At 45.0% G+C, this 26,397-nt stretch overlaps 4 protein-coding genes and 1 long non-coding RNA gene across 8 annotated transcripts in view; 2 read left to right on the plus strand and 3 right to left on the minus strand.

Moving 5' to 3' along the window:
* Positions 1-12,184, plus strand: KCNG1 (potassium voltage-gated channel modifier subfamily G member 1). Of its 4 annotated transcripts, none has more exons than XM_072350310.1 (4): positions 1-282; positions 4,460-4,575; positions 5,726-6,529; positions 7,034-12,184. In XM_072350310.1, the coding sequence occupies exons 3-4, from the start codon at positions 5,771-5,773 to the stop codon at positions 7,808-7,810; spliced, it is 1,536 nt and encodes a 511-aa protein (XP_072206411.1). In that variant the 5' UTR covers positions 1-282; positions 4,460-4,575; positions 5,726-5,770; the 3' UTR covers positions 7,811-12,184. The 4 variants fall into 4 exon arrangements, with proteins under 4 accessions (XP_072206411.1, XP_072206409.1, XP_072206412.1 ...); XM_072350308.1 differs by lacking the exon at positions 1-282 and adding an exon at positions 534-659; XM_072350311.1 differs by lacking the exon at positions 1-282 and adding an exon at positions 534-659 and having other exon boundaries at positions 5,729-6,529.
* On the minus strand, positions 2,530-7,398 carry LOC140259212 (uncharacterized). The gene is made up of 3 exons (XR_011905369.1): positions 7,262-7,398; positions 6,157-6,277; positions 2,530-4,159 (listed from the first exon to the last, which is right to left on the minus strand). It is a non-coding gene; the product is annotated as an uncharacterized lncRNA (long non-coding RNA).
* LOC140259352 (uncharacterized) overlaps positions 7,542-26,397 on the minus strand; it is a 24,728-nt gene continuing 5,872 nt past the window's right edge. The window contains exon 3 of the mRNA XM_072350589.1: positions 7,542-7,666. The gene's annotated coding sequence lies outside the window, so the exon portion shown is untranslated. The remainder of the gene's footprint in view (positions 7,667-26,397) is intronic.
* MOCS3 (molybdenum cofactor synthesis 3) lies at positions 15,807-20,254 on the minus strand. Its single transcript, XM_072350312.1, has one exon. The coding sequence runs from the start codon at positions 20,125-20,127 to the stop codon at positions 18,712-18,714; it is 1,416 nt and encodes a 471-aa protein (XP_072206413.1). The 5' UTR covers positions 20,128-20,254; the 3' UTR covers positions 15,807-18,711.
* On the plus strand, positions 20,192-25,420 carry DPM1 (dolichyl-phosphate mannosyltransferase subunit 1, catalytic). The gene is made up of 9 exons (XM_072350313.1): positions 20,192-20,350; positions 20,524-20,623; positions 20,878-20,911; positions 21,254-21,330; positions 21,446-21,471; positions 22,339-22,434; positions 23,841-23,909; positions 24,182-24,296; positions 25,105-25,420. The coding sequence occupies exons 1-9, from the start codon at positions 20,244-20,246 to the stop codon at positions 25,207-25,209; spliced, it is 729 nt and encodes a 242-aa protein (XP_072206414.1). The 5' UTR covers positions 20,192-20,243; the 3' UTR covers positions 25,210-25,420.

Genomic DNA, 26,397 nt, shown 5'->3' on the forward strand with positions numbered 1-26,397 from the left:
ACGAAGCGGGCAGAAGTTCACCAATGCCGCCAGCAGCCCCGGATGCCACCTGCGGGCAGCCCCGCAGCTGCGCTGGGGGTGACGGCGAGGCAGAGCCCCCCGGTGCGCAGCACTGTTACCGGCCTGCTGTCCCCGCTGCCGTCCCCGCTCCCGCTCTGCCCGCTCCCGTCTCCCCGCTGCTGCCGCCGCTCTCCTGGCTCCCGCAACCCTCGCCCTCGGGAGAGAAGCGGCTTCCGCGGAGGGAAGCGCCGGGAGCTCCTCCTTCCCCGTCCCCGCCGTCAGGTCAGCCCGGGCCCGCAGATGAGCGGCAGTCGGGCGAGGAGCGCTCCGCGCAGCCTTACGCTGCCCCCCTCGCGGGCTCCCCGCGCGCCGCGAAGCCGCCCGGCCGCCTCCGGGCCCGCCGCCATGAGGAGGTCGGAGCCCCTCCGCCGCCGCCGCCGCCCGCCCTCCCTCCCCCGGCCCCCCCCCCGGCGTCTCCGCCGCGGCCCGACTGCCGGCCCGCCCGCCCGCACACGCGGCCGCCCCCGCCGCCGCACCGCGCAACGGCGGCGCAGCGCGGCACGCACGGCCCGGCGCTGCCGCCCGACCTCATGCCGCGGGGCCGCTACCCGCCGCGGGGCTGCCGGCGGCCGCGCTCGGTGCCCGCGGGCAACTTGCAGGCAAGTTTGCGGGGAACTTTTCTTCGGGGAGCCGCGGGGCATCGCTGCCGTTCGGGAGGCAGAGCCCGGCCGACCGCCACGCGGAGAGTCCGCGGGGTCCCGGTGTGCCCCAGGAGGGTCGGGGGGCGCGCGGCGTAGCAACAGGTGTGCGGCGTGCGGGGGGGCTGCGCTCCGCGCCGGGGGCAGCGCTTCCCGACGGCGCGGCGGCTCTCTCTGCTCCCGCAGCGGCGGCGCCGTGCGGCTGCGCCCGGCCGTCGTGCCGCGGTGCCGGCTGTCGAGGCGCTCCGTGGTGCTCCGGCAGCCCTTCCCGGCCCTCGGCCCCTCTCCCCGGGTCCTGTGGAGGCTTGCATTTCAGATTCCTTCTTCTCTGACTGATCTGAAGGTCTTTTATAGTGTTATTTTAAAAATGATGGAGATGTCTTATTACTGATGTATTTACCGACTTCTGTTCGTTGGCAATTAACTGTTCTTTATAGACAATGTATTTCTGGCAGATTATTTTTGTATTGGAATATGGGGGGGGGGGGGGGGAAGCAGAGAAAACATTGCTCCGTGGCTACAGATTTCTTCATTGCAATATCAGAATACACGTCTGTGTGAATAAATGGCAGATCCTTTACTTTTAGAACAGATGATTAAAAGGCAGCTTCCAGGCGGCTTTCTAAAATTGCCCAAACATAAAGCCATTTCTCTGCGAGAACAGCTGCAGTTACTACCTGCAATGTATTCCAGAACATTTTCCTGGGAACGTAAGGCACCTGGCAAAGTTATTTCACTTCTGACTGTTATGAGAAGAATACGGCTCAGCTTTGTCAAACAAAACACTGAGCAGTGTATCCTTGTCATAATTCAGTTTGCAGGTTGTCATACGACGCCCTGCATCAGCACACTGACCAGATCATGAAGCGGTACGCAGATATGAGAATATCTTTTGCAGATGTTGTTTTTCAGGCTGATTTTGTGCTGTATGTTGATTCTGATAAGTGTTACGTTGATGTAGCTCACCTAGCAGAGTTGAAGGTCTGTCGTTACTACGTGATGAGCTGCAGGAGCACGGCTCGAAGTTTTGACAGTGATACAGGATGGGAGTCGTGTGTCAGAGCTGAGTTTAACACTGCCTGTTTTAAATGGGGATAGAATAAGGAGTGCCGGATCACTGAACGGCAAAGCTGCTTCTTACAGTCACTGTATTCACTGCTGTGAAATCTGAAACTTCTTTATACTAAATCTACAAATGGCAAAAAGCAGCAGAGAGAAGTTGTAGGCACTGGAGTGGATCGAGGAGTCTGAGGGAGAGTTATGCATCCTCCTTGCATGCTTGCTATCGCCCAGGCACAACTTTGAATTGTCTGCATGGCGGAGCAGTGTCAGGTCCTTGCAGGAGCTCTGGTTACATCAGAGATGCACTGCAGAATTTGAAATGCTGCAGAGGACACAGGAGAAGGAGAGAACAGAACTTGAGGTGGAATTTTAGGATGTTCCTTACCATTTCTATTTCCTTACTTCAGAAGAGCATCTTTAATAATTCTTTCCTCACTGTCTAGGAGTCTGGCACCCTTCCTGAATTTCTACTGACAGGGAGGGCAGGAGCGATTTCTAATCCAATTTCTTCACCAGACATAATGGATAAGAATATCATCCTGAGTGAGAGAGATTTCTGAATAGATGTCACGTCTTGGTTCACGCCGCCCCATTGGCAGACAGCAGGAGCCCTTGTTGGGGCAGTTCCTTGGGATTACGGCAGTTTCTGGAAACTGATTGGGATTGTATAACATGGTAAGAGTCAGCTCTTGCCCCACTGAGCTTATAAACAAAGTAGAACAGAAGGAAAGAAGCTCACAGAAGTGATTTATCCAGGATGAGCCTGTCTGATGAGCGAGGCAGCCGGAAGGAAGAGCTGGGATTCACAAATTCCCAAGCATTCAGAAGGCAGAATGCCATCTCAGGCAGTGGGGCTGCATCTCTGGGCCCTGCTTTACCAAGGCAGTTTTATCTGAAGATTTTACTATTGTAGCACAAGCCTGAAGTTCATCTTGTTTAATCATTGATGTTGGGAAAACTGTCGATATAGGCTAATGTGTTTTTCTGACCTTATATTAGTGTGTTGTCCTTAATTCTCAGTGCATTTCTTACAGCTAACCCGATGTCAGCAGCCTGCAGAATATGAATAAGGCATTTTGGGCATTTTTCAAGCTCATAACAGAAAAACCCCACAAACCTTTCGTGAGTCAGATGTCTCTTCTTAAAGGAACGCTGGTCGTCATCACATAGAAGTGCCTTCCTAAGACAAGAAGCGTACTGTGTGGCTTTATTTATCTCTGTAATCCCTTTAATCAGACCATATATGGGCTCTTATTTTCTCCTTCTCTCTTAGATATAAAGTTTGGTGTGTTGGAGGTAAAAGAACCACATAAATAACGCATGTGCAGCATCAAATACCGTAGCTGCCTGCATGGCATCTGGGGGCTTCCAGTTCTGGCCATGGAAGGAGGAGGAGCCACCTCCTATAGGCAGTCATGTGGTGCCTTACACAGGGGATTAATTAGCCCAATTTATTGTCTCATGCAGGTTGGGAAGCTGGAAGAAGGAAGTAATTTTTAATTTGCTCTGCTGTTTCACAGTTGATGCCTCAGGGTGACAGTGTGTGACTGACATGCGCGAACGTTTACATTTCTGTCTGCCCATTTCTTCCCATTGTGTCAACAATGGATGTGGTGGGAGATCAAACCAGTCACAGCGATGCGCTGCCTCCTCGTTTTTCCTGGCTGAGATTCAGAGGACAAGTTGTTGCTAACCAGCTTCATCTGGTATTACTGAAGGGAAACCTGTTAACTTAGTTCCCATTTACCCACAGTCTTCCATTAATCATAATCTTTATTCTCTCAAGGCAAGCCCTGCCTCAGACATAGCTGAAGCAGAGGGGACAAACTTTGTTTCTAAATAAGACGACAGTCTCTCTTAAGGAGAAGAGTACGTCAGGTAGTCCCATTTTTCTGCATCAAACCCATGGCCTGAACTCCTGGTGGTATTATTTCTACAGATGGTATCCTGGGAATGCTTTGGTAGGAAGCAGCTCTTAGGTCATTAGGAGTGCTTCTGTGATGGGACTGCATCAAGATAATTGCCAGGTCAGATGTTCCCTTCAGTTCTTGTCTGTCCCTTGTCAGTTCTGCACTCTCCCAAAGGAGTTTTCGAATTGCCCATTCCCTGCCATGGGGATTATTTCCAGACCCATCACTGTGAAGGCAGAGCTACTCAGCATGGCATGCACAATTAGGAGGCACCAAAGCCAAGCACAGGTTAGGTTTTTGCAGAGAGCTGTTCTGGAATCACCAGCTATAGACATAAGGACACTACACTTCGGGGTGGTGACAAAACCAACCCCTTTGCTTACCTCAGGCCAGGAAATGGTACCGCAGCTCTTGGAAGGTCTGAATCACACCGTTCCCTTTCTTGCATCAGCCCGTAGGCTTTCTCCTCCCACAGTCCCACCACAGGCCCTAGAGGTAAGTAAATGAACGGTCTCTGTTTGTACTCCGGAATATACACACGATACACCAAGCAGTATCACTCCGCCCAGAGCTCACCTGGAAACACCTGTTTGTAAGAGCATGTAAGGAGCTGTTCCATTTACAGCAATCCTCATGGGAAGTTCTGGAGCACAACTGGGATGGCATATTATTGAAAACATTATTTGAAGTCCCCATGCAGCAAAGAAGGCCTGTTGCTCTTAAACTGAGTTGCAGCTGTGTTTAAAGTATTTTGCTGTTGTGTATTGATGACTTTTTCTTCTGCAACAGGTATGTAACACCATCGATGTGGGTTATCAACCTCATCTTCTGAAAACAACAGTTCTGTGTTTAAGGAAGCTGCTCTAGCAGGGATATACAGCCCCAGGGTGCATAGCAAAGAGGAGGTAAGTGCAGCCAGGAGAACAACTCTACAGCTATTGAAGTGAATTAATTGTAGTATTTGTTACTTGAGGCTAGGAAGTCAGAATAGCTTTGTATAACAGGTATCTACTCATCACTGTACAGTCTACTTAATGGATACATACTGTTGCAAATGAAATTCAGCAAGTCCGTGCATTGAGTTGTGGCTGGCTGTGGAGATGGGCAGCCCAGAAGCAGCACTGCACAGCTCTGTGCAAGGCAGGCTTTCAGACCAGCTGCTGCATCGCAGTGTGTTGGGCAGCTCGAGTTCAGTATTTCCAGTATCCCTGATTTTTACCCATTTGAACTTTGTGATCATTTCATTGTGGGCTTCACACTGCTTTTGTGTGAGCAGAATTTTAACCTGATTTTCAAAGTCATCATAAGCACGTTTGGGTTTTCTATAATTACAGCCTATTTCTGTAATTGAAATAACATCCCAATATTTGGGCAGGAACTCAAACTCTGTATTTCCAAACAATCTTCTGTAAGTGAGGCTTTAAAAAGGGAGCTGCCGTGGCATGAGATAGACATAAACTCTGTACAAATGCCATCATCAAAAATTCCAAACTTGTTTCCGAATGGCCTTTTAGAAATAAGTCTTATACTGTTGTTGCTGGTTTTAAGTATTTAGTTAATTATAGCACAATTGGCTCCGGATTCTTTCTATACACTTAAAGGATACCAAAATAATTAGGATTTTTATTTGTAATAGTTAAATTAAAAAAAAAAAAAAGAGATTTACTTTTCTATAAAACACACTTGAATTCTGTGTTCTTGCTGATACTGCAATAATTTTTGCATATGCCACATGCAAGAACTGTTCCTGTTTTCAATCTGTACCTGCAGGGAGCTGAGACCACTGCATGTGAGATCTGGGAAGCTCCCTAGTTTGACAGAAATGCCAAGTAGATCTCCTGGATAAGGAGGCAGCCTTTGAGAGAGTCAGTTCTCACTGGCTGGATAGAAACAGCCTCCCCAGAAAGCTTTTTCTGGCTGCATTCAGCCCCTGCTGTTTTCCTTCCAATTATTTCATCAACCATAAATGTTTTTTGAGCCTCAGACACTACATTTGTTCCAAACTCAAAAACAACCAGTCACTCACTAGATTCATGTATCTGGTTTTTGTTCCAGAAGACACTTAACAAATAGCAAAGGGATGTGAAGTTCTCTTCCAAGATGACTCTTCTACCTGGGGAAAATTCTGATTATGACTATAGTGCCCTGAGCTGTGCTTCAGATGCTTCCTTCAACCACGCATTCTTCCCAGAAACAGAAACCCTCAAGGGCGTCTTTTACCAAAGAGCCAAGCTAATTCACCCTGAAGAGGATCTCCTGAAAGGCTTTCACCCTGATGATCGGAAGCACCACATTATTATAAATGTAGGGGGCATTAAGTATTTGCTCCCATGGACCACGCTTGATGAATTCCCATTGACACGCTTGGGACAACTAAAATTCTGCAACAATTTTGATGACATCCTAAACATCTGTGATGATTACGATGTGACATGCAATGAGTTCTTTTTTGACCGCAACCCGGGGGCGTTCAGGACAATTCTGACCTTTTTGAGGGTTGGAAAACTTCGGCTCCTGCGTGAGATGTGTGCGCTGTCTTTTCAAGAGGAGCTGCTCTACTGGGGAATCGAGGAAGACAACTTGGACTGGTGTTGTAAGAGGAGGTATCTGCAAAAAATGGAGGAGTTAACAGAAATAAACGAACGGGAGGATGATCTTCTAGAAAATGAAACAACAGGTGAAACAGTAGAGGAGACAAAAATTGGCTTGTGCATGAAAAAGTTGCAAGACATGGTAGAACGACCCCAGTCTGGCCTCCCCGGGAAGGTGTTTGCTTGTTTGTCTGTTTTATTTGTAACTATTACAGCAGTGAATTTGTCCATCAGCACCATGCCTGACCTGAGGGAGGAGGAGGATAAGGTAAGTTCCCTTTTCAGGTTAGGAAATGGTATGTGCTGGGAGGAGCAGAACAACTACAAAGTCTGATGATGTTGATTTGAATAGGGATTTTGCAGCTGCCTTTAGATGGAAAAAAAAAATACACAAAGAATATTTGAAATCATAAATGACTGTATTCAGCTACCTGCAAAAGAATCAGTCGTGTCGAGTTCTATGTCCAAAGAAAATATTGTTCCTGGGCATTCTTCTATACAACATTCTTCTCTCTAAAACCTCGTTAAGCTTGTATTTGCTATTTAGAATGCTTGAAATTACCAAGCAGTATCTTCTGTGGAATAAGTAGTTCTTTTCTAAGATTTGCCTTTAACTTGTTCCAATTTGTCATTGTGTTTTTCCATAGCAACAGCTTCAACTCCTTTAATATTTTGGGTTTAAAGAAGCCCACAAAACTCTCTTCCTGTCACTGTACCAACTAAAATAGTTATTATCCGAGTGCTGATTACAAACTCCTCCTCTTTCCTGCAGGGTGAGTGTTCCCAGATGTGCTACAATATTTTCATTGTGGAGTCTGTCTGTGTGGCATGGTTTTCACTGGAGTTCCTGCTGAGATTCATCCAGGCAAAGAGCAAGTTTGCATTTTTGAGGAGACCGTTAACTCTGATCGACATAATAGCTATTCTGCCATATTACATCACTTTGCTGGTAGACACCACTTCGGTGGGCTACAAGAAGCCCAGCTCTGGGAGCATCTACCTGGACAAAGTCGGTCTGGTCCTCCGAATACTCCGTGCCTTGAGGATTCTGTATGTCATGCGGCTGGCCAGGCACTCCCTGGGGCTGCAGACGCTGGGGCTGACCGCCCGCAGGTGCACCCGGGAGTTCGGGCTCCTGCTGCTCTTCCTCTGCGTGGCCATCGCACTGTTTGCGCCGCTCCTGTACGTCATTGAGAACGAGATGGCAGACTCGCAGGAGTTCACCAGCATCCCCGCGTGCTACTGGTGGGCTGTCATCACCATGACCACGGTAGGCTATGGAGATATGGTTCCCAGGAGCATTCCTGGCCAAGTGGTGGCGCTGAGCAGCATACTGAGCGGCATCCTCCTCATGGCATTCCCAGTCACTTCCATCTTCCACACGTTCTCACGCTCCTACATTGAGCTGAAGCAAGAACAGGAAAGAATCATGTACAGGAGGGCACAGTTCTTGTTAAAAACAAAGTCTCAGATAAGCAATGCTTCACAGGGGAGTGATATTTTATTCCCAAGTATCTCTACTGACAATAGGGCAATGAATGACATTTAAGTTGCTGTTTTTCCTCATGTCAAGCGATGTTCTGCTGTATCAGATTCCATCTTTCACTTTGCTTTGGAAGCATTTTACAGAGGTAACCCTCATTTTGAAAGGAGGAAAAGGGGCTATTAACCAGGAGCTGATGTGGTTTAAGAAGTCTCCAGTTATGCTGTTTCTTCCCTCCAACCTTCCCAGGCTTTCATGGAGATCACACAGTGGGACTTTAGGGATGAGAAGTTCTCTGACAAAAGTAACGTATCATTCTGTACTCAAGAGGATGTTTTGTCTTTTGTACTGCGCATTTTTTCCAACTGAATCACAATGTATATAATCATTAAGCAGGCTGTCATTTTTTCTTGTATATAAATAATGTAAATACAACAAAATTAATGGCTAAATTCTCTCCCAGTAAGATGCCTTAGAGCATGACCGAAATAACTACAGAGGTTTGCCCCACTGTGCTCTTAAAGAACATTAAGTCAGATTCGTCATTCACAACAGCAACCGTACATTTCTTTGTAAGTCAGTCCTAATCATGGCAAGAACAAAAAAGAGCCGAGCTGTTTGTGTCATAACCTCACTGAAGATGCAAATACTTAGAGCTCATCAGCTTCAAAATTTAAATGAAGTTACAGTATTGATCCTGTGTCACTGAATGCCGGACTCCAAGGAGCAGCCTTTTGGGTTTTGTAGCATTTAATATTATCAAGGGGGGACTAGCTGCAAATCAAATGAAATGTGCATGGTAAGATGCCAGTCGTTCCCTACCATCTGTTTCCATGTTTCTACTTTACCTCAATATGAAACAGAATTAAGAGAGGTCTGTTTCCAGGGAACACCCTACTGTTGCTTGACAAATCAATATTGCAGCTACCCATTCACATTCAGCATTGGGTTCTTTAGAGGGAGCAGAAAATATGTGGTCGTGGGAAGTTGCCAATGAGGAAAAAAAAAGAAGAAAATATCATTTGAGTCATGGAGCGGGGGGTGCTGACAGCTTTATCCTTTCCTGTCCTCGATCATGAGGGACTTAAAAGTTAACTATGCTTTTACCAGTATTAAAGACATCACAGTAATGGAGAAACTTTGAATAGGCTACAGAAAGGCAGTTAAGGCCAAAAAGCGCAACTGTATAATATTTATCCACACAGGTGGGCTGGTCCAGGTTCCCTACTGACATCTGGGGCGGTACCTGGCTCAGGGGGGAGCTGAGGTTTGGCACCTGCCCCTATGCAGATAAATGCCAGACCTCCCATTTGCTGTTTGCATAACAACGCAGGAGACAAACTCCAGAACTTCAAAAAAAAAAATAAGTATGCAATCCACTTGTTTGACTTTGTGTGCTCAGAGGTACAGAAAAGATAAACTCATGAATTGCACTTCCCCCCCCCGCATTAACTGTTAGGAGCTAGGGAGGTTTGGAAGTTCCCATCACATTTACTAATGCTTCTCTAATCCAGTTTGCAGAAGCCCTGTTGCTGACTGGCCTTTCTGGAGCAGGTTGCTGGGAGTGGCAGCATGCATGATGGTTTGGTGTTTGTTCCTCAGCCCAAGCTTTAAAGAGTGTACTCTACAAATAATTGGGGCTCTAAAAATCTTCTGTTGTAGAAAAGTTTGCCTATGGAGCATTCCTGCAAAGAGCTAACACACCCAGCATAAACTCTTGGCGATTAATTATGTGCCAGAGCTAGGAACGTAACCAGCTTTTCACTCTTGATCATCAGCTTTAATTAGAGTTGGATAAAAAACAGGAACATCGTGACAAAAAAGGGACACGTTTTCCATCCAGGATACTCTTAATTTCAAAAATGTTTGATCATCTGTAGCATTGGCTTCCATACAAGTGCTATACATCGTTCTCCTTTTGTGTCAGCATTCATTACAGAAAGAAGTGGTAATTAGATGGGACCTGTGAGCAACAGTTGCCTATCTCAGACCGCGTGTGACAAGCTGAGCCATACTTTTGGAACTCAGAAGGGAGAAATCAAGACTCACCAAATAAAACCTAAGCTTATTTCCCTTTTATTCTTGCTAACAAATCCATCCATTTTTTCGTGTCTCTACATTGAGTTAATGGTCATTTATTTCGTGTGTCACTTTCTTTCAATCCCAGAATTATAACTTGATTCTCAGTTCCTCATCCAGAAAAAAAGAGATCACCCTGGAGCTGGGTGTTGGTAGAGCAAACCTGTGACAGCATCCCTCCTGCTGGGAGCTCTGCCTGAGCCGGGAACAAATCAGCCTGGCAGGATGTACCCCTATACAATTTTGTGCTTGGCAGCACATCACTTGTAAGCACATCAACACGTCTCACTATGAATCACTGCAACAAACTTGCTTCTGTTTTATACAAGGTAACGCATACTGTAGTTCTTATGCTAAATAAATCCAGATACATGTCTTAAGAGCACAACATTAGTATGAAACCCACATGCTGCGTTCTAGCTTTTACTGTGAAGGCGGAACATTTAAGGTGATTATGGCTCTTTAGAGTACATTATCTGAGATTTTAGTCAAATTCTTGAAAATCGTGGATCGATTCAAAAGCTGACTGTTTCAGTGACACAGCTGACAGCTACCACGTCAGCTATCACTCCTCTTTTGCATTTTAACAGCATGTGCAGTCAACAAGAAAGTTCCAATAGAAACACTTTGTGCTTTTATGAAGTCAAAAGAATGTTAGAATTCCCACTGACAGAGTAGAGTAGTGCATGTCTCCAACAGAGATAGACTTGCATTGCTATTTATATTAACCTGTGTATACTGCAGAAGTACATACACTACGAATTTGAACAGCAATAGCTGTATTAATTTTGAGTAATACAGTGTTAGGCTCTCCTTTCCTTTCTGTGTGCTTCTTAAGGTGTGGAAGGACTATCGCAGTGCTATGGGCAGGCACAACCACCTGCAGGAGGTGAGACAAATGGGTACAAATGGCCAATGCAAAAGTAGAAATTTTGCTGTAGAAGGTTCTCATTCCTACCACTGCAGCTCTCTGTGTTACTGTAACCAAAGTTATGGGAGTCTCTCAGTGAACAAAAGCTCACCCCTCAGTCTTCCCCCTTTTGGCTGTAGACAGACTCAGCCAAAATTTGAATTAAGCCCTTCGCAAAGAGCCTGAAGTCATGTATGGCCTCGTTGCCAACAGCCCTCGATCACCATTGGCAAATGGGAAGTCTTCCCAGTTTTATTTTTTAAATGGAGCATAGAATGAGGCAGGTCCCTAATTCAGGTGTCTCATTAGTAGGTCAGTGTTAGGTCAGGTGAACTGGAGCCTCATTCTTCAAATGCACAGAGCCACCAACGTCTACCAGCACCAACTCTGTGTTATTTATCTTTCCCATACCTGATTTCTGATGTGGGGATCAGGGAACGAGGGGTAGTACACAGAGCCCCGGTCAAAGAGGTCACCCTGGGCTGGCCAGGAGCAGTCTGAATTCATGTCAGTAGCAAACAGAGCAGTTCTTGGCATTCATGCCTAAAATAGGCAGTTCTTTCCTAAAATAGTTCTGTTTCCCACAATTTCTGACTGTTTTTCCTCTTGGCTTAATTAAGTAAAAAAGATTCGTAAGTTAAAGCAAGAGGAAAGGAGCAGACCCGTCTTGTAACAAAGCTGTAAAACTTCACATCCTTCCCTTGGATCTACAACAGGCTGAAAGCCGGACTGGATACACACAGTCCTACAGATGTAACTGATTGTGTTTAATCAGAAATTAAGTGAAAAAGTGACAAACATGACTTTGAAGACCAGGAGTCTTGAAGTCTCTGCTCATGCATCATTCAGTGCTCCAATAGTATATATCCCATTCTTTTCTGCATTAATAGTTGTAAGATTTAACAGGAATTTAGTATTTATTTATTCAAAAGATTAGATGTGTACCAAAAATACAGAAATAAAGCCCAGAGTGCAAAGCCCTCTGAACTGGTGGAACTGCAGCATCCCCTGGGCCATCTAGAGAGCAAGACTGCAACCTGCAGAGAGCAGGCAGAACTGAAGACATGGGCTAGAGTTCACAACAGGGGGCGAGCATCACTCCCAACAACAAAAACACACTCCCAATGTTCTATTACTAGCACAGGAAACTGCTTAATGTGAGATTTACCCACTCACTTACCACTTCATCTGTGGTATTTTAATAAGCCAAATTCAGCATTGCTAATGATCTCAGTGTTGCTAATATAGAAATGATCATTTAAAGGACTGGAAAGTTAAGAAGATCCATTCAGATCCCACCTGCCACTCCAGTAAGGCACTTCAGCTCTGTGTGCTTCCTGTCTCATCTTGTGACATGAGAGTGTAAGTCCTCAGGACAGCATTTCTTGTATGGGATCGGTCAGCAGGACTATGTAAAATCATACACCACAAATAAAGATAAATTCACATCCCACAGGTGAAGGAGAATATTGCCTGCACTGCACTGAAAAAAATACTGGTCAGTTTGGCTTAATTGTTAACAATAAAACCAGAACTTCCTCCTCCCTTTTTGCTTGTCGTTTTTCTTTCTCGTGATCTAGCATCTCATATCTTCTGAAATACTCCCTGGAAATCACTGAAGAAATCATGACTGCTATCAGTTCTGCCAAAGGCACGGCAAAGAAATGGCAGGACTGTAGTATCAGGGGATGCTTCTGCTCCACCCAATGGAGCTTCTACTTTCTCTTTGCCTGTGGGAACTAATCCAGAAATGTAAGTGTAAGGATCATCGGATCATCTTCCGGATGAGCCAAGAGTTACCGAGGAGCTGCAGCTCCCACCCGTGTGCCAGCGCTCGGTTCGGAGACACGTTTCCGACGGTTCGGACCGCAGCGAGGGCCGATCGAGGATCCCACATTGCCACCTTCGGGCCGCTCCAGGCAGCTCAGTCTGAGTGCCGGGAATCCCGTCCCAGCAGCAGCATCACTCATTGCACTTCATGGAAGATGTGAAAAATATTTAGACTGCATCCTGCCCAACACAAACTGTGACAGCGTCGGTTTTGTGCTGTCGGAGGATCGACCCATATTTCTCAAACTTACAAAATGTTTGTTAAAAAAATACCATTGCTGTGTTATGCACAAAAGTGAACAGAACTGCTGCCGACCATCAGCCTGTGGGCATGCACAGGGTTTAATACAACAGATAGGAGATGATCAATAAAAAGAGCACTCACATCTTTCTGTGCTGGGAAAAGCTGCTGTAGATACAGCATAGACTGCTCAAAGCAACAGGCTGTGCACCATGTAAAAGTTCAGGCCTGTAGATCACAAATCCCAAATGTTATCATTAGGATGTAAACTTGTAGCTCGATTAGAAACTGACTGGCAGGAAGGCAGTTGGTCTCTGCAGCCCCGTGGTGTGCCAGGACACGTCACAGGATTTCTACCTTTGGGATTTTATCTGTCTCTGGGATATTCAGCACTCAACAGCACCACAGTGTAATCATAAGGCAATGTCCATCAATGCCTGTAAGCTGAGTCCCAGTGCAAAAAGTCCGTTATTCTTAGCCATTCTCCTGTACTAACAGAACAGAACTGTGAGCTTTCTTCTTAGAAGCATTGTACCTCAGTGCTGTCAGTACTTGTAGCCACAGGGCACAGGACAAGGAAATAAGGAAAGAAACGTGGTGAGAATCTACAAAATGATCAGTGTTTTAAAAGGCTAACCAAGAGTAGAACATGAAGGTGAAGCTTATTACTATGAAAACTAAAGAACTGATTGAGGTAACTGCATCTGAGGGATAATTACAAGAAACTTCATTTCACAATGGTGCCTTGGATGGACTGCAGTACAGTACTAAACATGTTAATAGAGAAGGACATCAACACTAATCAGGGCAGGAGATGAGAAGAGCACAGCAGAACTTCGGGCAGAAAACAAAGGAGAAAAGCTATGTTTGAAAGTTTGTTTCAAAAGCAAAGTGCCAAAATTCACACACTGCGTGGATCAGCGCTGCAGGAGAGCGACTCCAAGGGAATGCTGGAGTTCTAAGCGTCCAAAAGCTCAAAGAATAGGCTCAAAACTTTTGATTTAAATCAGTTAGTGGTAAAAATGCACGTATTGAGTGCTCTGACAAGTTTCAACCCTGTTACCTCCCGCAGGTGCAGTAACAAAGCATGAAGTGAGAACGGTCCTACAAAATGGGATCAAAATCTGCATCTTCTGGAAACGATTTCTATCACTCTACCTAAAAGCCATGGTTCTGTCACAGAGCATCTGGAACAGGACTGTGCCACGTGTCTGTGCAAACATCAGCGCACGTTTACCAAGTTACAAGCTTATCCTTCCTAAGTCTCAGACTGTTATGTTGTTAAGCTAGCAGTCCACTACACAAAACAGGAGCTGCCTTTCATTGCTCATGAGTTGGTGAATGCCCATTTGCATAAGAGACCTCATTTCCCAGCCAGATCTATGAGAGAAGCCATTTTATATTTGGAAATAACCTTCCTTTGAGAGTTGAGCTTCGGTCTCTTAGCAACAGCACGGGCACCTTGCGTGAAGTGCAGCTCTTGGCACAGGAGGGCCTCGGGCCAGAGCAGCCACAGAACACCTACTGCAGGTTTCCTCCTCCAGAGATGAAGGCTCCCATTAGCAAGAGCTGCAGTCAATACACACTTCTGGGCTGCCCCGAGGCAGGGTCACTGTTTGCCACCACACCTCTAGCCCAGCATCCCATCCACTCACAAACAGCAACAGCCCTCTTCATGTTTTCTCCTCAAGCAGGAACAGTGATAAGTCCTTACCAGAAGGTTAAAGAGAAGGCAGGTTTCATGCCATGCTCTCAGAGGAGTCAAGTCCACAGCTGCGAGCAGAGCTAGGAAGGCTATCAGGATATCAGGATATCTTCCCAGGGAAGAACCGAAACCATGCACATCACAGCCTGCACTCCTGCACCTTAGCAGGCCCTTCCATGTCTTCATTCTGGCTACAGCTGCAGCCAGACTGAAGCTTTCAGTAGATAAACTGCACCTTTAAGTAGGCCTGACACAGAATGGATGTATTCCGACTGGGAAACTTATATTGCAATAGACTGGCTTTATTGCAGTAGATATTTTTGTATTAGTTTCCTTTTTGCTAACATTCACAACAGGTGCCATTTTGGATGGAAGCTATTTTTTGTTCTTCACTACACTTTTACCACCTGCACAAAATAGAAGTGCAAGTATCTCACAGTACAAGGACACTGTCACAAATGTATTTCAGCTGGCTTCCATTCTCGGCTGAACTAACCATGTGGAACATATTCTGAAGTCAAGATTTAATTAACCCAGCAGTGCCAAAAGACTACAGAATGGGCAAGCCAAAAAGGCTTTCCTGCCATCCAGACCAGAAGCCACAGTGTAAGGCAAGCAGTGGGGATGGTATGTTTCAACAGTGGTGGCAAAACCACCAGGGGTTAATACCACAAACCAGTGTGTGTGTTTTCTTGTGGTTTCCATTAACATTTGCTAACTGTGCTCCGAATGTAGCTACCCTTATCCATGTCAATATTGTACTTGTCTGCTGGGCTACAGGAGGAAATGAGAGCCCATATGGTGTCCACTAGAAGTGTGAAGAACTGATTCTTCCTCTGAGGACTCCAGTTAGTCTGCAGCCACACTTATTCCTGCTTTTGATTTTTTGCCTTTCTTTCTTCTTCTCTCAGCTGCTCTCTAGCAACGTATCTTCCTTTTATTTAAACCTGTCATTTGAAAACTACTGCTTTACTTCTAACTGAAGTAGGCAGCCAATTTTCACAGCACTAAACAAGTAACCACAAACAACCTCTCAAAACTCAGCTTGTTTGCTCCAGAAGCAAATCTCAGCCATAGACTGTGCTGTTCCTGTCTAAGCCTCTCAAGTTCTTCACCAGAAGACCTCAGTAAGCACAAGCAAACTGCAGATTACTTTGGACCAGAAATCCAAAGACAAGTTCTTTTCATTATCAGCACTTTTGTCCTGGTTTTATCAGTATTTCATATCATAACCAGTTCACTGCCTACAGCAAAAGTAAACAAGAGAAGTAGAGGTTTATTTTTAAGCTTCATTTTAGCATATTTATTTTGCTAACCAGCAATGCTACGTAAGATCTTTATGTGACAGCTGCAAGCTGTGAAGCATTGCATTTTACAAAGTAACAGTTCTGAAACATGCAAAAAAAGAGACTGCAAATGAAAATATGACATTACATTATTCCTCCTTAGTTTTCTAAATATGCCTGTAGGGTTTAATTTTTATATGTATTACTTCTATTTTTTGTTATAAACACTGAAGACAAGAATCAAAAAATCAGCCCCTACAGCACCGTATGGAACACTAAGGTTCACAACCCCGTTCTATTGGCACAGGAATGTTTTTGAGCTCTCGGCACGGCTGTTTGCACAGCCGCGTTCTGACACACCAGGTCTGCAAGCTCAGTTCTTTTTTTCCAGAGGGGTCCACTTTGTTTAGTGGGGATTTGAACGTGGTACGTGAAAAACTCAGCTCAAGTCTCTGAAAGAAATGATGCTTCTGACAAAACACTCTGGACAGATCGCTGCAGTTTCTTCCCGGGATGCTGTACGTACTATTCCATCGCCCTGCTTTGTGCCGTTCTATTTCCCTGGTCTGTTTTCAAAAGAACTGCACATTTGTATAAACGCACTTCAGCGCTCGCTAAGGTAGAGCTGCAACTGTTGTGGCCGAGGGAATGGTTTGGTCTACAAACTTGCAGTGCCACCTAGCAAACATCCTGAAGAGTTTGTTTCCCTGGTATAATTTTACAAAGCACAGCACAGTTTTCACATTACAAAAATGTAAGAAAGAAACCCGAGCTTGTAACATTTCCAGCTGCCAGTTTTGTTCTGAACAGTTAAGATTTTGACCCAAAATTATGCTTACAAATAGGATAATAAAGAAGATGCTCACACAGCTAAAATTCCAGTACTTGAACTTTAAGAACTTGCTTTGGACGTGCCCCTTATAGATTTGTCTACCAAACAGGCCCGCTAATTTTTCTTTGAAATAACACATTTCAATATTAGGTGAGTGCTCAATTTCTTGGAGTTTTGAGATAAGTTTCCTGCCAACAAAATAAGGAAGATTTTAGTTTATCAAGGCACGTTAATGTCATGTATTAAATGTATTTTAGACTTACATGACGACTAGACCAGATTGATTTGCCGTGCCTTAAAATAACCACATCTCAGGAGAAACCAAGTTTATGTATTTAAGTCTGTTCCTGAATCCTGAAGACCTACATGTGGGAGACATTCGAACACAGTAATCAAGAACAAATGCTGCAGCCACTGACTATTATTCTAAACCTCCAGCAGGAAGCTGTTTCCTGCAGTTCCTGTGCCAAAACCCAGTAAGCCACTTTAAAAAGAGAGTACGATCAAAGAAGCAAAAAGAAGCCTCTCAACATCAAGAGACAGAGACAAAAAGAAAGACACTGCTGGCTGCCCTGACCCCTTCTGGTAAGACATCAGACTAACTGCACTGAAAGCTCCTTGAATAAAGCAGCTCATCTTTATTCACAATTACAACACGCATCAATATTTAGACAGTACTTTGGCAACGATACAAAATGAGCATTTTATTGCTTCTCTTAGAACTTCTGGAGATACGCTCTGACACTTCCTGGTGTGAAATCACCACGTGTTTGCAGTGTTTGAAATCAAGTCAGAATGAAAGGTAAACTTCCAATAAGATCAATTTGGGCTTAATAATAATTCTCTGGCTCTTGATTTTCCACATCATCTCCCAAGAGTCCAGCACCTCTTGAAGACAGTAAAATTTGTGTGGTGCTTCAGCAAGCCCACACAGACAAGCGGACAGCAACAAAAAGTCACACCAAACAGAGCAGCTCTTTTTTTCTCTCACAGTTTCTGTAAATCTGTCCCTAAGAATGTAATCAGGAAAAGATCAGAAAAGACTATGAACACGATTTCTATCTACTGGAAGCAGCATGCAGTTAGCATCAGTCGTCTTCTTCATCCTGTCCCCAAAAGTACCAGTGAAAGGTTCATAGGTTCACCTTGCATTCAGTGACTGAAAAGGATCACTTCTGCAGGTCAAGTGGATGCATGACATACCACCAAGGGTTTAGCATCAGTAGGTCAGACATTAAAGAATCGCTGCCATTGCACTCAACACAGAAAATGAAAAATAGGTCAGTCATTTCAGGTAAGTCTCTCTGGTTTCTGATTCCCAAAACCCAAATTCAACCAAGCCTTGACACCCTGCCTTAAACGGTCCTGACTCACAACTCTCACATTACTTATCACAGGTACATTAAGTCATGGCCTTGAGTGTGTGGTTGTCCTCTAAACCACAAAGATCTCTCTGTATACATAAGTTTATGTTACTGCTAAAACCCATGGCGCATTACAGTAAAGTAGGTGATGCGGATGCTCCACAACTTATCTTGTTACAATATACTTTTGTGACTATTAATTTTAATGGTGGAATTCTTTTTCACCTCGTGTCATGCAGGTTGCTCATGACAGGTGTTGTTTTCCTCTTCAGAAATTAAAACAGAACCTATATCTTTATTAGTATAATTGCTGTGCATACATGATAAGGACTCTGGCACCTCCCTGACGTGAAGCTATTTTATTCATTCAGCTTATCTACGAGAACTAATTTGACATACGTAGCTCTTTATAATAAAATAATGCATCAGTCATTACAGACAATCAATTATCACATGCACAATTAAGCAGTCGTTCCAAGAGCTCACTTTTAAATAAGAATCACTACATTTATTTCTTTCAATTTCCATAAATCGCTTCATATTTTTAATTAAAAAAAATAATAATCAAGCATCTATAAAAATACATACAACGTAAAAATATACTGTTTGAAAGAGCACAGCATTTACACCTCATCTGACTCACATGATGCAGGAGTTGCACAAAGAAAACTGAACTCTAGAGAATTTACTGTTAATACTCATCCTTTAACATTTACATTTTTAGTACTGAGGAAACGTTGGGTCAATTCTACTGGCCCAAGTCATGAGCCCCCCTTTAATATCCTTAGCTAATATAGGACCACATGCTTTGACAGGTAACTCCTGCAGAATTCTTACAGCCTTCTGGGAGTCGTTTCCTAACTTGCAAACAACATACACAGGAAAAGATGCCTGGCCATCAGTTCTCTGCTTTTCTTCACAGATTCTTTTTTCTAAGTTTTCCAGACATTCTTTGTCTTTTTCTTCTAATTTACTCAAAGGAATGTGGACGGCGTGTTCCAGGCGACAGATATCCACTTCAACCTGTGGGCGAACATCTAGCAGCACGTGAGGAACTTGCTCATCCAACAGTGTTTTATATTCCTCAACAGAGATCCTGTCTTCACTGGACAACAGATGTAAAGTTTTACATTTGTCTGTTGCAGAAGAACCACAAAACGCCTCGTAATCCTGAAGGCAAGTGACAGACGGATTGTCACCACAAACAGCACAGTCTGATTTCTTTGGCCTTAACTTGATGTTGCGAAACCGCCCTTCCCGGGCGTCAAACATCAGCATGAACCGATTGAAGGAGGAGCCCATCCCCGAAACGATCTTCAGCACTTCCAGCGCCTGAATACATCCCACAATGCCCGGCACGACACCCAGCACCCCCCCGTCCGCGCAGTTAGTCACCGTCTCCGGCGGAGGCGGCGTGGGGAAGAGGCAGCGGTAGCAGGGCCCTCCGTCGTGGTTGTACACGACCAGCTGCCCCTCCAGCCGCAGCGCGCTGCCAGACACCAGCGGCTTCCCGGCCAGGACGCAGGCGTCGTTCAGCAGGTACCTGGTGGGCGCGTTGTCGGAGCAGTCGGCCACCACGTCGTACTGCCGCACCAGCTGCAGGGCGCCGCGCGGGCTCAGAGCCCCGCAGTAGGGCACGTACTGCACGGCGGAGTTGAGCTGCCGCAGAGCCGCCACGGCGGACGCGGCCTTGGGGAACCCCCGGCGGGCCTCCCCGTGCAGCACCTGCCGGTGCAGGTTGCTCGTCTCCACCACGTCGTGATCCACCAGGCCCAGGCGGCCCACGCCGGCCGCGGCCAGGTACTGCGCGAGGGGACACCCCAGGCCGCCGCAGCCCACCACGAGCACGGAGGAGCGGCCGAGCAGCAGCTGCCCCCGCACGCCCAGCTCGGGCAGCACCAGCTGCCGGCTGTACCGCAGGATCTCGGCGGGGCTCAGCGCGGCCGGGGCGGGCAGGGGGGGCAGCTCGGCAGGGAAGGCGGCGTCGGCGGCACCGGCATCCTCGGCATCCCGCTCTGCGGTCCCGCCTTGCTCCCCCGCCATGACAGCGTCCAGCCGCTCCCGCAGGCCGCGCAGCTCCCGCTCCCGCCGCTCGATCTCAGCGCTCAGCCGCGCCGCCTCCGCGCCGCCCGCCATGCCCGAGGAGGAGAGCGGGGCAGGCCCGGCTTCCGTCTCCGGCCGGCTGCTTCCGGCCCCGCCGCGAGCCCCGATTGGCTGCGCCCCGCCCGTGCCGGAAGAAGCGGCGCTGCGACATGGCGGCCCGGCGCGGCGACAAGGTCTCGGTGCTGCTGCCCACCTACAACGAGCGCGAGAACCTGCCGCTGGTCGTGTGGCTGCTGGTGCGCACCTTCCGGCAGAGGTACGGCCGGGAGATCGATCCGATCGATCCGATCGCTGCAAGCGGAGCCTCGCGGCTGCACGGGGCTGCCCGGAGATCGGTCCGCGTTGTGCCGCGCTGTGCGACGCGGCGGGGAGGAAGCGGGGCTTGAGGCGTGTCCTCCGGTGTCCGCTGACGGAGCGCTGTGCTTCCAGCGGGACCGAGTTCGAGATCATCGTCATCGATGACGGCAGCCCGGACGGGACGCAGCAGGTGGCCGAGCAGCTGCAGCGGGTGTACGGAGCGGGCACCATCGTGAGTTGCGCCTCTGGGCTCTTGTTTGCTTTTCCTTCCTTCCTCCCGTCGGGGTCCCGGCCGTCCTTAGCGGTACGGGATGGTTTCGTTTCCTTAGCGGGGCGGTGATTAGTTTACTTTTATGCATCAACTAGATTTTAACAAATGAAAATGAGCTTTTCAGGTGTTTTTACACCTAAAAATACAGAATTCCGAGGTGTCCCAGAAGTAGTTGAATTTGTGCTTCAATTGATGTATGTTTTTATGTCTTGCAGCTTCTAAGACCCAGACCAAAAAAGTTGGGCCTTGGTAAGTCCTCGTTAGTTCTGGTTTGTAGCAAGTAGATAAAGAGACGAATAGTGCCTGCGGTGCTTCTGAATGTGTTACTGCAGGCAGCACCCAGCTGTCAGGTCTTGTTCCTCTGCATTTCTATGCAGTAGGGTGTGACAAGGTAACAGCTATAAAAACTAGCGCTGAATTGACGGGGGGTAAAAACCAGCGTTAATATTTGACCGTCAACATGTCATTGTAGGAGCGTTGAGTTAATCGTTTTCTGCTGGAACTTTAAGGTTTTAAAGCAGAAGAGAAAGCTGTGGGTAGGAGATTGTGTCTGTTAAAACACAGGGAAACTTTCTGTGCTGCTTTCATCAGGCACCGCCTACATTCACGGAATGAAGCACGCCACTGGGAATTTCATTGTCATCATGGATGCTGACCTGTCGCACCATGTAAGCTGTATTTTACATATCGGGTTTTTTAATCTATTATAATTAATTTTCCCCTTCTTTCCCCCCAATCTCCGGATCCCTTTCTCTTATCTAATCTGTGTTCTCTATATTTCAGCCAAAATTTATTCCGGAGTTCATCAGGTGGGTGCTGCTTCTGGTTTACACCTGTAAATGCTCACTGCTTTGTAGTAAGGTTTGAGAGCTGTCTCATGATAGTAAGAAGTGGTCAGGCAGCACTTCAGTACAAGTGATGGGACTCTGTGGGGTTTGTTCCAAAGTAATTCAGGAAAAACAAGGTTCCTACTGGACTAAATTTAAACTAACAGAGCACACGTGTGACACGGTGCTTCTAAGCTGAGCAGCCTTTATAAGAGAAAACCGCATGCATGCATACACATACATGAAAATAACCATCTGATCCCAGTGATCTTGTGTGAGTGTAGGAATACTGACGGGAGGACCAAGTTGACACTAAATTGCCACGTGCTTCCCTCCTTCTGTTTACCCCTTACCTTCCTCTCCCTGTCTCACTTTGACTTGTGAGAAGCAGTAAACAGACTCATGGTAGTTAATAACCCGTTAACCTTCTTACTAAGTAGTACCAGAGGCAGGAATTGTTACAGCTGGGCATGATACGGACTAGAGATGGTTCCAGAACTACTTTTTTTTCCTCCTTACTGCAGGATTGTGTAACTTAAATATTTAGATCAAAACTTAAGATTATCCTCGCCTTGAAAATGAAGGTCTGTATTTATGATCTAGTCTTTGAAATTCTGTTACATGGCTGGTAAAATTGATCATAAGATACTTTGAGATAGTTCTTCATTAGAGAACAATGAACCGCTTTTAAAATGCCTAATGGTCATAGCTTGTTTTGCTGTACTCTCTCTTTGTTGAACAGTTTGTAAGGTGTGCATTTTATACTGAGTGATCCTTTTTGTTTTACATTCCTACTCACTTCATACAAATGTTCTTCCTGTTTTTCTGATAAAAACCTATTTCTAATAGAAAGCAGAAAGAAGGCAATTTTGATATTGTATCTGGGACAAGGTACAAAGGAAATGGAGGAGTATATGGCTGGGACTTGAAAAGAAAATTAATCAGGTCAGTGGTGGTTGCTTTTTTTCCCTAGACATTTGCCCCTAAAGTTGTTACTTAGAAATTAATAAGAACTCCAAGTACAGCTCTCAAACAAAAAAATCTGTGTGAGTTGAACTGAGTCTCTAATAGTACTGGGTGCTGCAAAATGGTGTAATAAAGTAATAGAAATGTACAAATCTGCATCAATCTGGGACATTTCTGCCTCATCATCCAAAGAATGAGCTGAGACTACGGAACCTATTCAAGTTTACAAGAGGTGATTAGTTAGCATTAAGATGTGCAATGCATTAGTTAAGCATTAGTTAGCATTAAGATGTGCAATGGCCCTTAACTGTGAATCTTTCTAAGCCCCTCTGTGACACTGTGACTTGCTGGAAGTTAAGAACTGTCTGACATGATCAGTGTCAATAAATCATTACTCAGACCTTACTGGAAGACAGGTAAAGTGAGCACTGGGGAGACATTTCATCCATAAACCAGAGGAAAACTATGTCAGGGCCATACAAGCAGGTGCAGGCTGGCGTCTCACCTGTATAGTGGCTCCCAGGTTTTGAGGAGCTAATCAGGTAGTTTGTTTGACATCTTTTCTCCTCCACACAATTCAAGAGAATAAGTACAAGTTAGCACCGATTTATTTGTTGCTGTAAATTAGCATTAGGAGCTGAAGTGCTGTTAGTGCAATCTGGAGATGGTGACAGTACCTGGATGTCTCCTTCTGTAATGGAATAGCTGCTTATCTTTTTGTGAACCTAAATACAGTGCTTACATCCCTCTGCTCCTATTTCTTTTTTTTAAGAGACAAAATGTGAAAACAATGGACATGACCCAGTTATCCTTTTACATCGTGCCCTACAGTGTGAAGCATGTGCACAGCCAATAGCTGTGAGCTGCACAGTCAGAACTGACAAGTCTTGTGACATTTTTCATAAGCTGAGTTCTTCCTTATTATACCATGAAAGCAGAGTAAGCTGAAATCAGACCTTGCTTTTCTAAATCTAGGCGTAATGTTTGTCCAGGAAACATTCTTATTCTCCTCTCACAGTGAACATTAAGGATAAAATGTAATTATGGCTGTTGTCAGATTTGTTCTGTATCTTTATACAATGTGTAGTTGGACCAACAGGTTACTATAAGCAAGCAGGCAGTAAACCTAATTTCTAGCAATCTAAAATCATTTTTCCTGCAGTAGTTCAATGATCTTAATCATTAAAGTTTGGAAAAACTGAATGTTGTGTTTTCACTTTAAGACAAACATTCATTAAGAAAATTTAGCGATGGAAACATTAGAAATACAATTGCTCCATATTAAGCTATATATACATATATTTTAAACCTATTTTCTAGAAGCTCTGCTTGATCTTCCTGAATTGTGACCTGGGCTGTTTTGACACTTGTGTTTCCTTTTACAGTCGTGGAGCCAATTTCCTAACTCAGGTTTTGCTGAGGCCAGGTGCATCAGATTTAACAGGGAGTTTCAGGTATGGTGTGCAAGTCATAAACTCCATAGCGGTTTCTTAATTTCAGGTAATAGGAACTGGACTAAGAACAGGCCTTTATTGAAGATTGTCTCTTCTGTTTGAGAACAGTGTAAGAAATACATTGCAGGAACTGTTGCTCCAATGACTTTGTTACTTTTTTAAATGACGATGATGTGAGTGAATGATTACGGTTAAGATTCCTAAATGCAGAGCATTGATTTCTGAAAGTCAAGAATAGTGCTTTGTTTCACTTCATTTGTAATTGCTTTCAGGTTATACAGAAAAGAAGTATTGCAGAAATTGATGGAAAAATGCGTTTCTAAAGGCTACGTCTTCCAGATGGAAATGATTGTTCGGGCCAGACAGCTTGGATATACAATTGGAGAGGTAGAGTAACACTTCTGATAAGTGTATTGGACTTTCATTTAAATGCAGTGACAGGTTACAAGGACGGGCTGAGAGAACAGGCTCTTCAGCCTGAACAAGAGAAAGCTTTGAAGGGACCTTATAGTGACCTTCCAGGACCTGCTGCCATTTCCTTAGGTGTGTTATTTAATCAGGTTCTTCAAAGAAGAGAGGAATTCCAGATCCACCAGGAAACTTCACTGAGCCGCCACCTTCCTCCTCTTTATTGTAGAGACGCTTCTAGCTTGGTTGTCTCCATGTATTTCATTTTCTCCAGCAACCTGACTCTGCTTCAGATTTGTTGTCCTCTCTCACTGATTTGTGTTCTTCTCCAGCTTTCCAGCTCTTGCAACTTCCCACTTGTAAACTTTTTTGATGTGCTGTCTACTGTCATTGAAAAAGAACAGCAGTTATATCCTGTATTCCCAGCGGTCTTATTTGTTGCCTCTTATTTTTAGTTGAATTGCTCTTGGTAGTGTTTGAATTCACTGGAATTCTCTTTGCAGTCAAATCTCAGAAACAGTTCATTGCCGTGTTCATAGATGTGAATTGTTGCAGAGCTCTGTTCTGGCACTTCACTCTCTAAATCTTGTGTTGCATTTCCGTATGAACATTGGGTATCATTAAAGCCCTGCTAAGAGGAACTGGGATGAAGGAAGCCAACTGGGTGCTTTCATACCTCACTATAGAAGCATGCTGTAGCATGTCCCTGTTTTGGTTTGGTTTTGTGTTGCAGAATTTCTCATTATGTTTTGAACCTTAAAAATAATTTGTTTTTTTTTCCCCACAGGTTCCTATTTCATTTGTTGACCGTGTCTATGGAGAATCTAAGCTGGGAGGCAATGAAATAGTCTCCTTCTTAAAGGGACTCCTGACATTGTTTGCTACCACATAAGACTTGCTCCTAAACTACATTTGTAGAGAAACACTTTCTGCCATCGCTGTGGTTTGTAGCATGTAACAGCAGAAGCTTGATAATTGGCCTGTGACCAGAAGAGCTGCTATAAACTAACAGTTGTGAACCAACAATAAGTAACTAAATGGACTGTGTTGCAAAATGCACTTTTCAAAATAAATGAACTGTATGTGAAACTAGTCAAAATAAAGACATGCCCTATGTTACTTTTGTATAAATGATGATGTCTTGATAAAGAAGACAAACAGAGCTAAATGATCTGTTGCATTTAGAAATAAATTGTTATTCAGCAGAAGTTTAAAGATGCTTTTGAACTAAAGGCAAGAGAGATCATAAATATAGAGAACTGACAACAACTTGTGTTGTTCAAGAAGAAAGATCTGAACACTCTCTGGGTGTAGAGGCCCACTGGAACCTCATGTGATCCCATTCTATCTGCTTTGTTTGGAGCGTTCATGGCCTGTTTTGAATTACCAAATAGTTTCTAAAAGTTCATCCAGCCTTTCAGTAGAATGTATGCTGAGCGCAGCAGATCGGATCTTCTCAGACTTGTGTGTAACTGACGTCTGCTATATTAGTTCTTTGTGATCTAACTGCTGTGAATTGGAATGTATGTGCCTGGTAAATTTCCTGAATTGCAGAGTCGTGTCTACTTATGAGATGGTGTTTGAAGTAAGATGATTTACATGTAAATTAGGATCACCGTTTGCAGTGTGTTCTGTGGTACAAGCTGGAAGCATGGCTGGCCAGCAGGCAGTTTCTGACTATGCTTAAAGGTAATGGAATTAAGTCAGAAAGAAAGGAAAACCTACAGCAGGTGCTCCAGAGCATCAGTACAGAAGTAGAAAATGCTGTTGAAAGGGATGAATGACAGCGTGGATCCCATGGAAAGAAGCAGAAGTAAGAATTTCACTGCTGAACTTCCAGCTGCAGAGTAGCTCTGTTCCTTTCAAATGCCTAAACTTAGAAGTAGCTGCTGCTCGTGTGCTTGGCCCTCTGTGCACATGTGGAGGAGAGAGTCATCAAATAGCATTATGTTAATGTTCAGCCACTGTGGTGACTAAAAACATCTGATTCTAATATATTCCCTGTTTGAGCACTTCACAACCTCACTAGTACTCGAGTAAGAGTTCTTTATGTAGGAAAACTGCAAAACCAAGCTCCAAG

Source organism: Excalfactoria chinensis, chromosome 15, assembly GCF_039878825.1.
Source record: "Excalfactoria chinensis isolate bCotChi1 chromosome 15, bCotChi1.hap2, whole genome shotgun sequence".
NCBI classification, from domain to species: Eukaryota; Metazoa; Chordata; class Aves; order Galliformes; family Phasianidae; genus Excalfactoria; species Excalfactoria chinensis.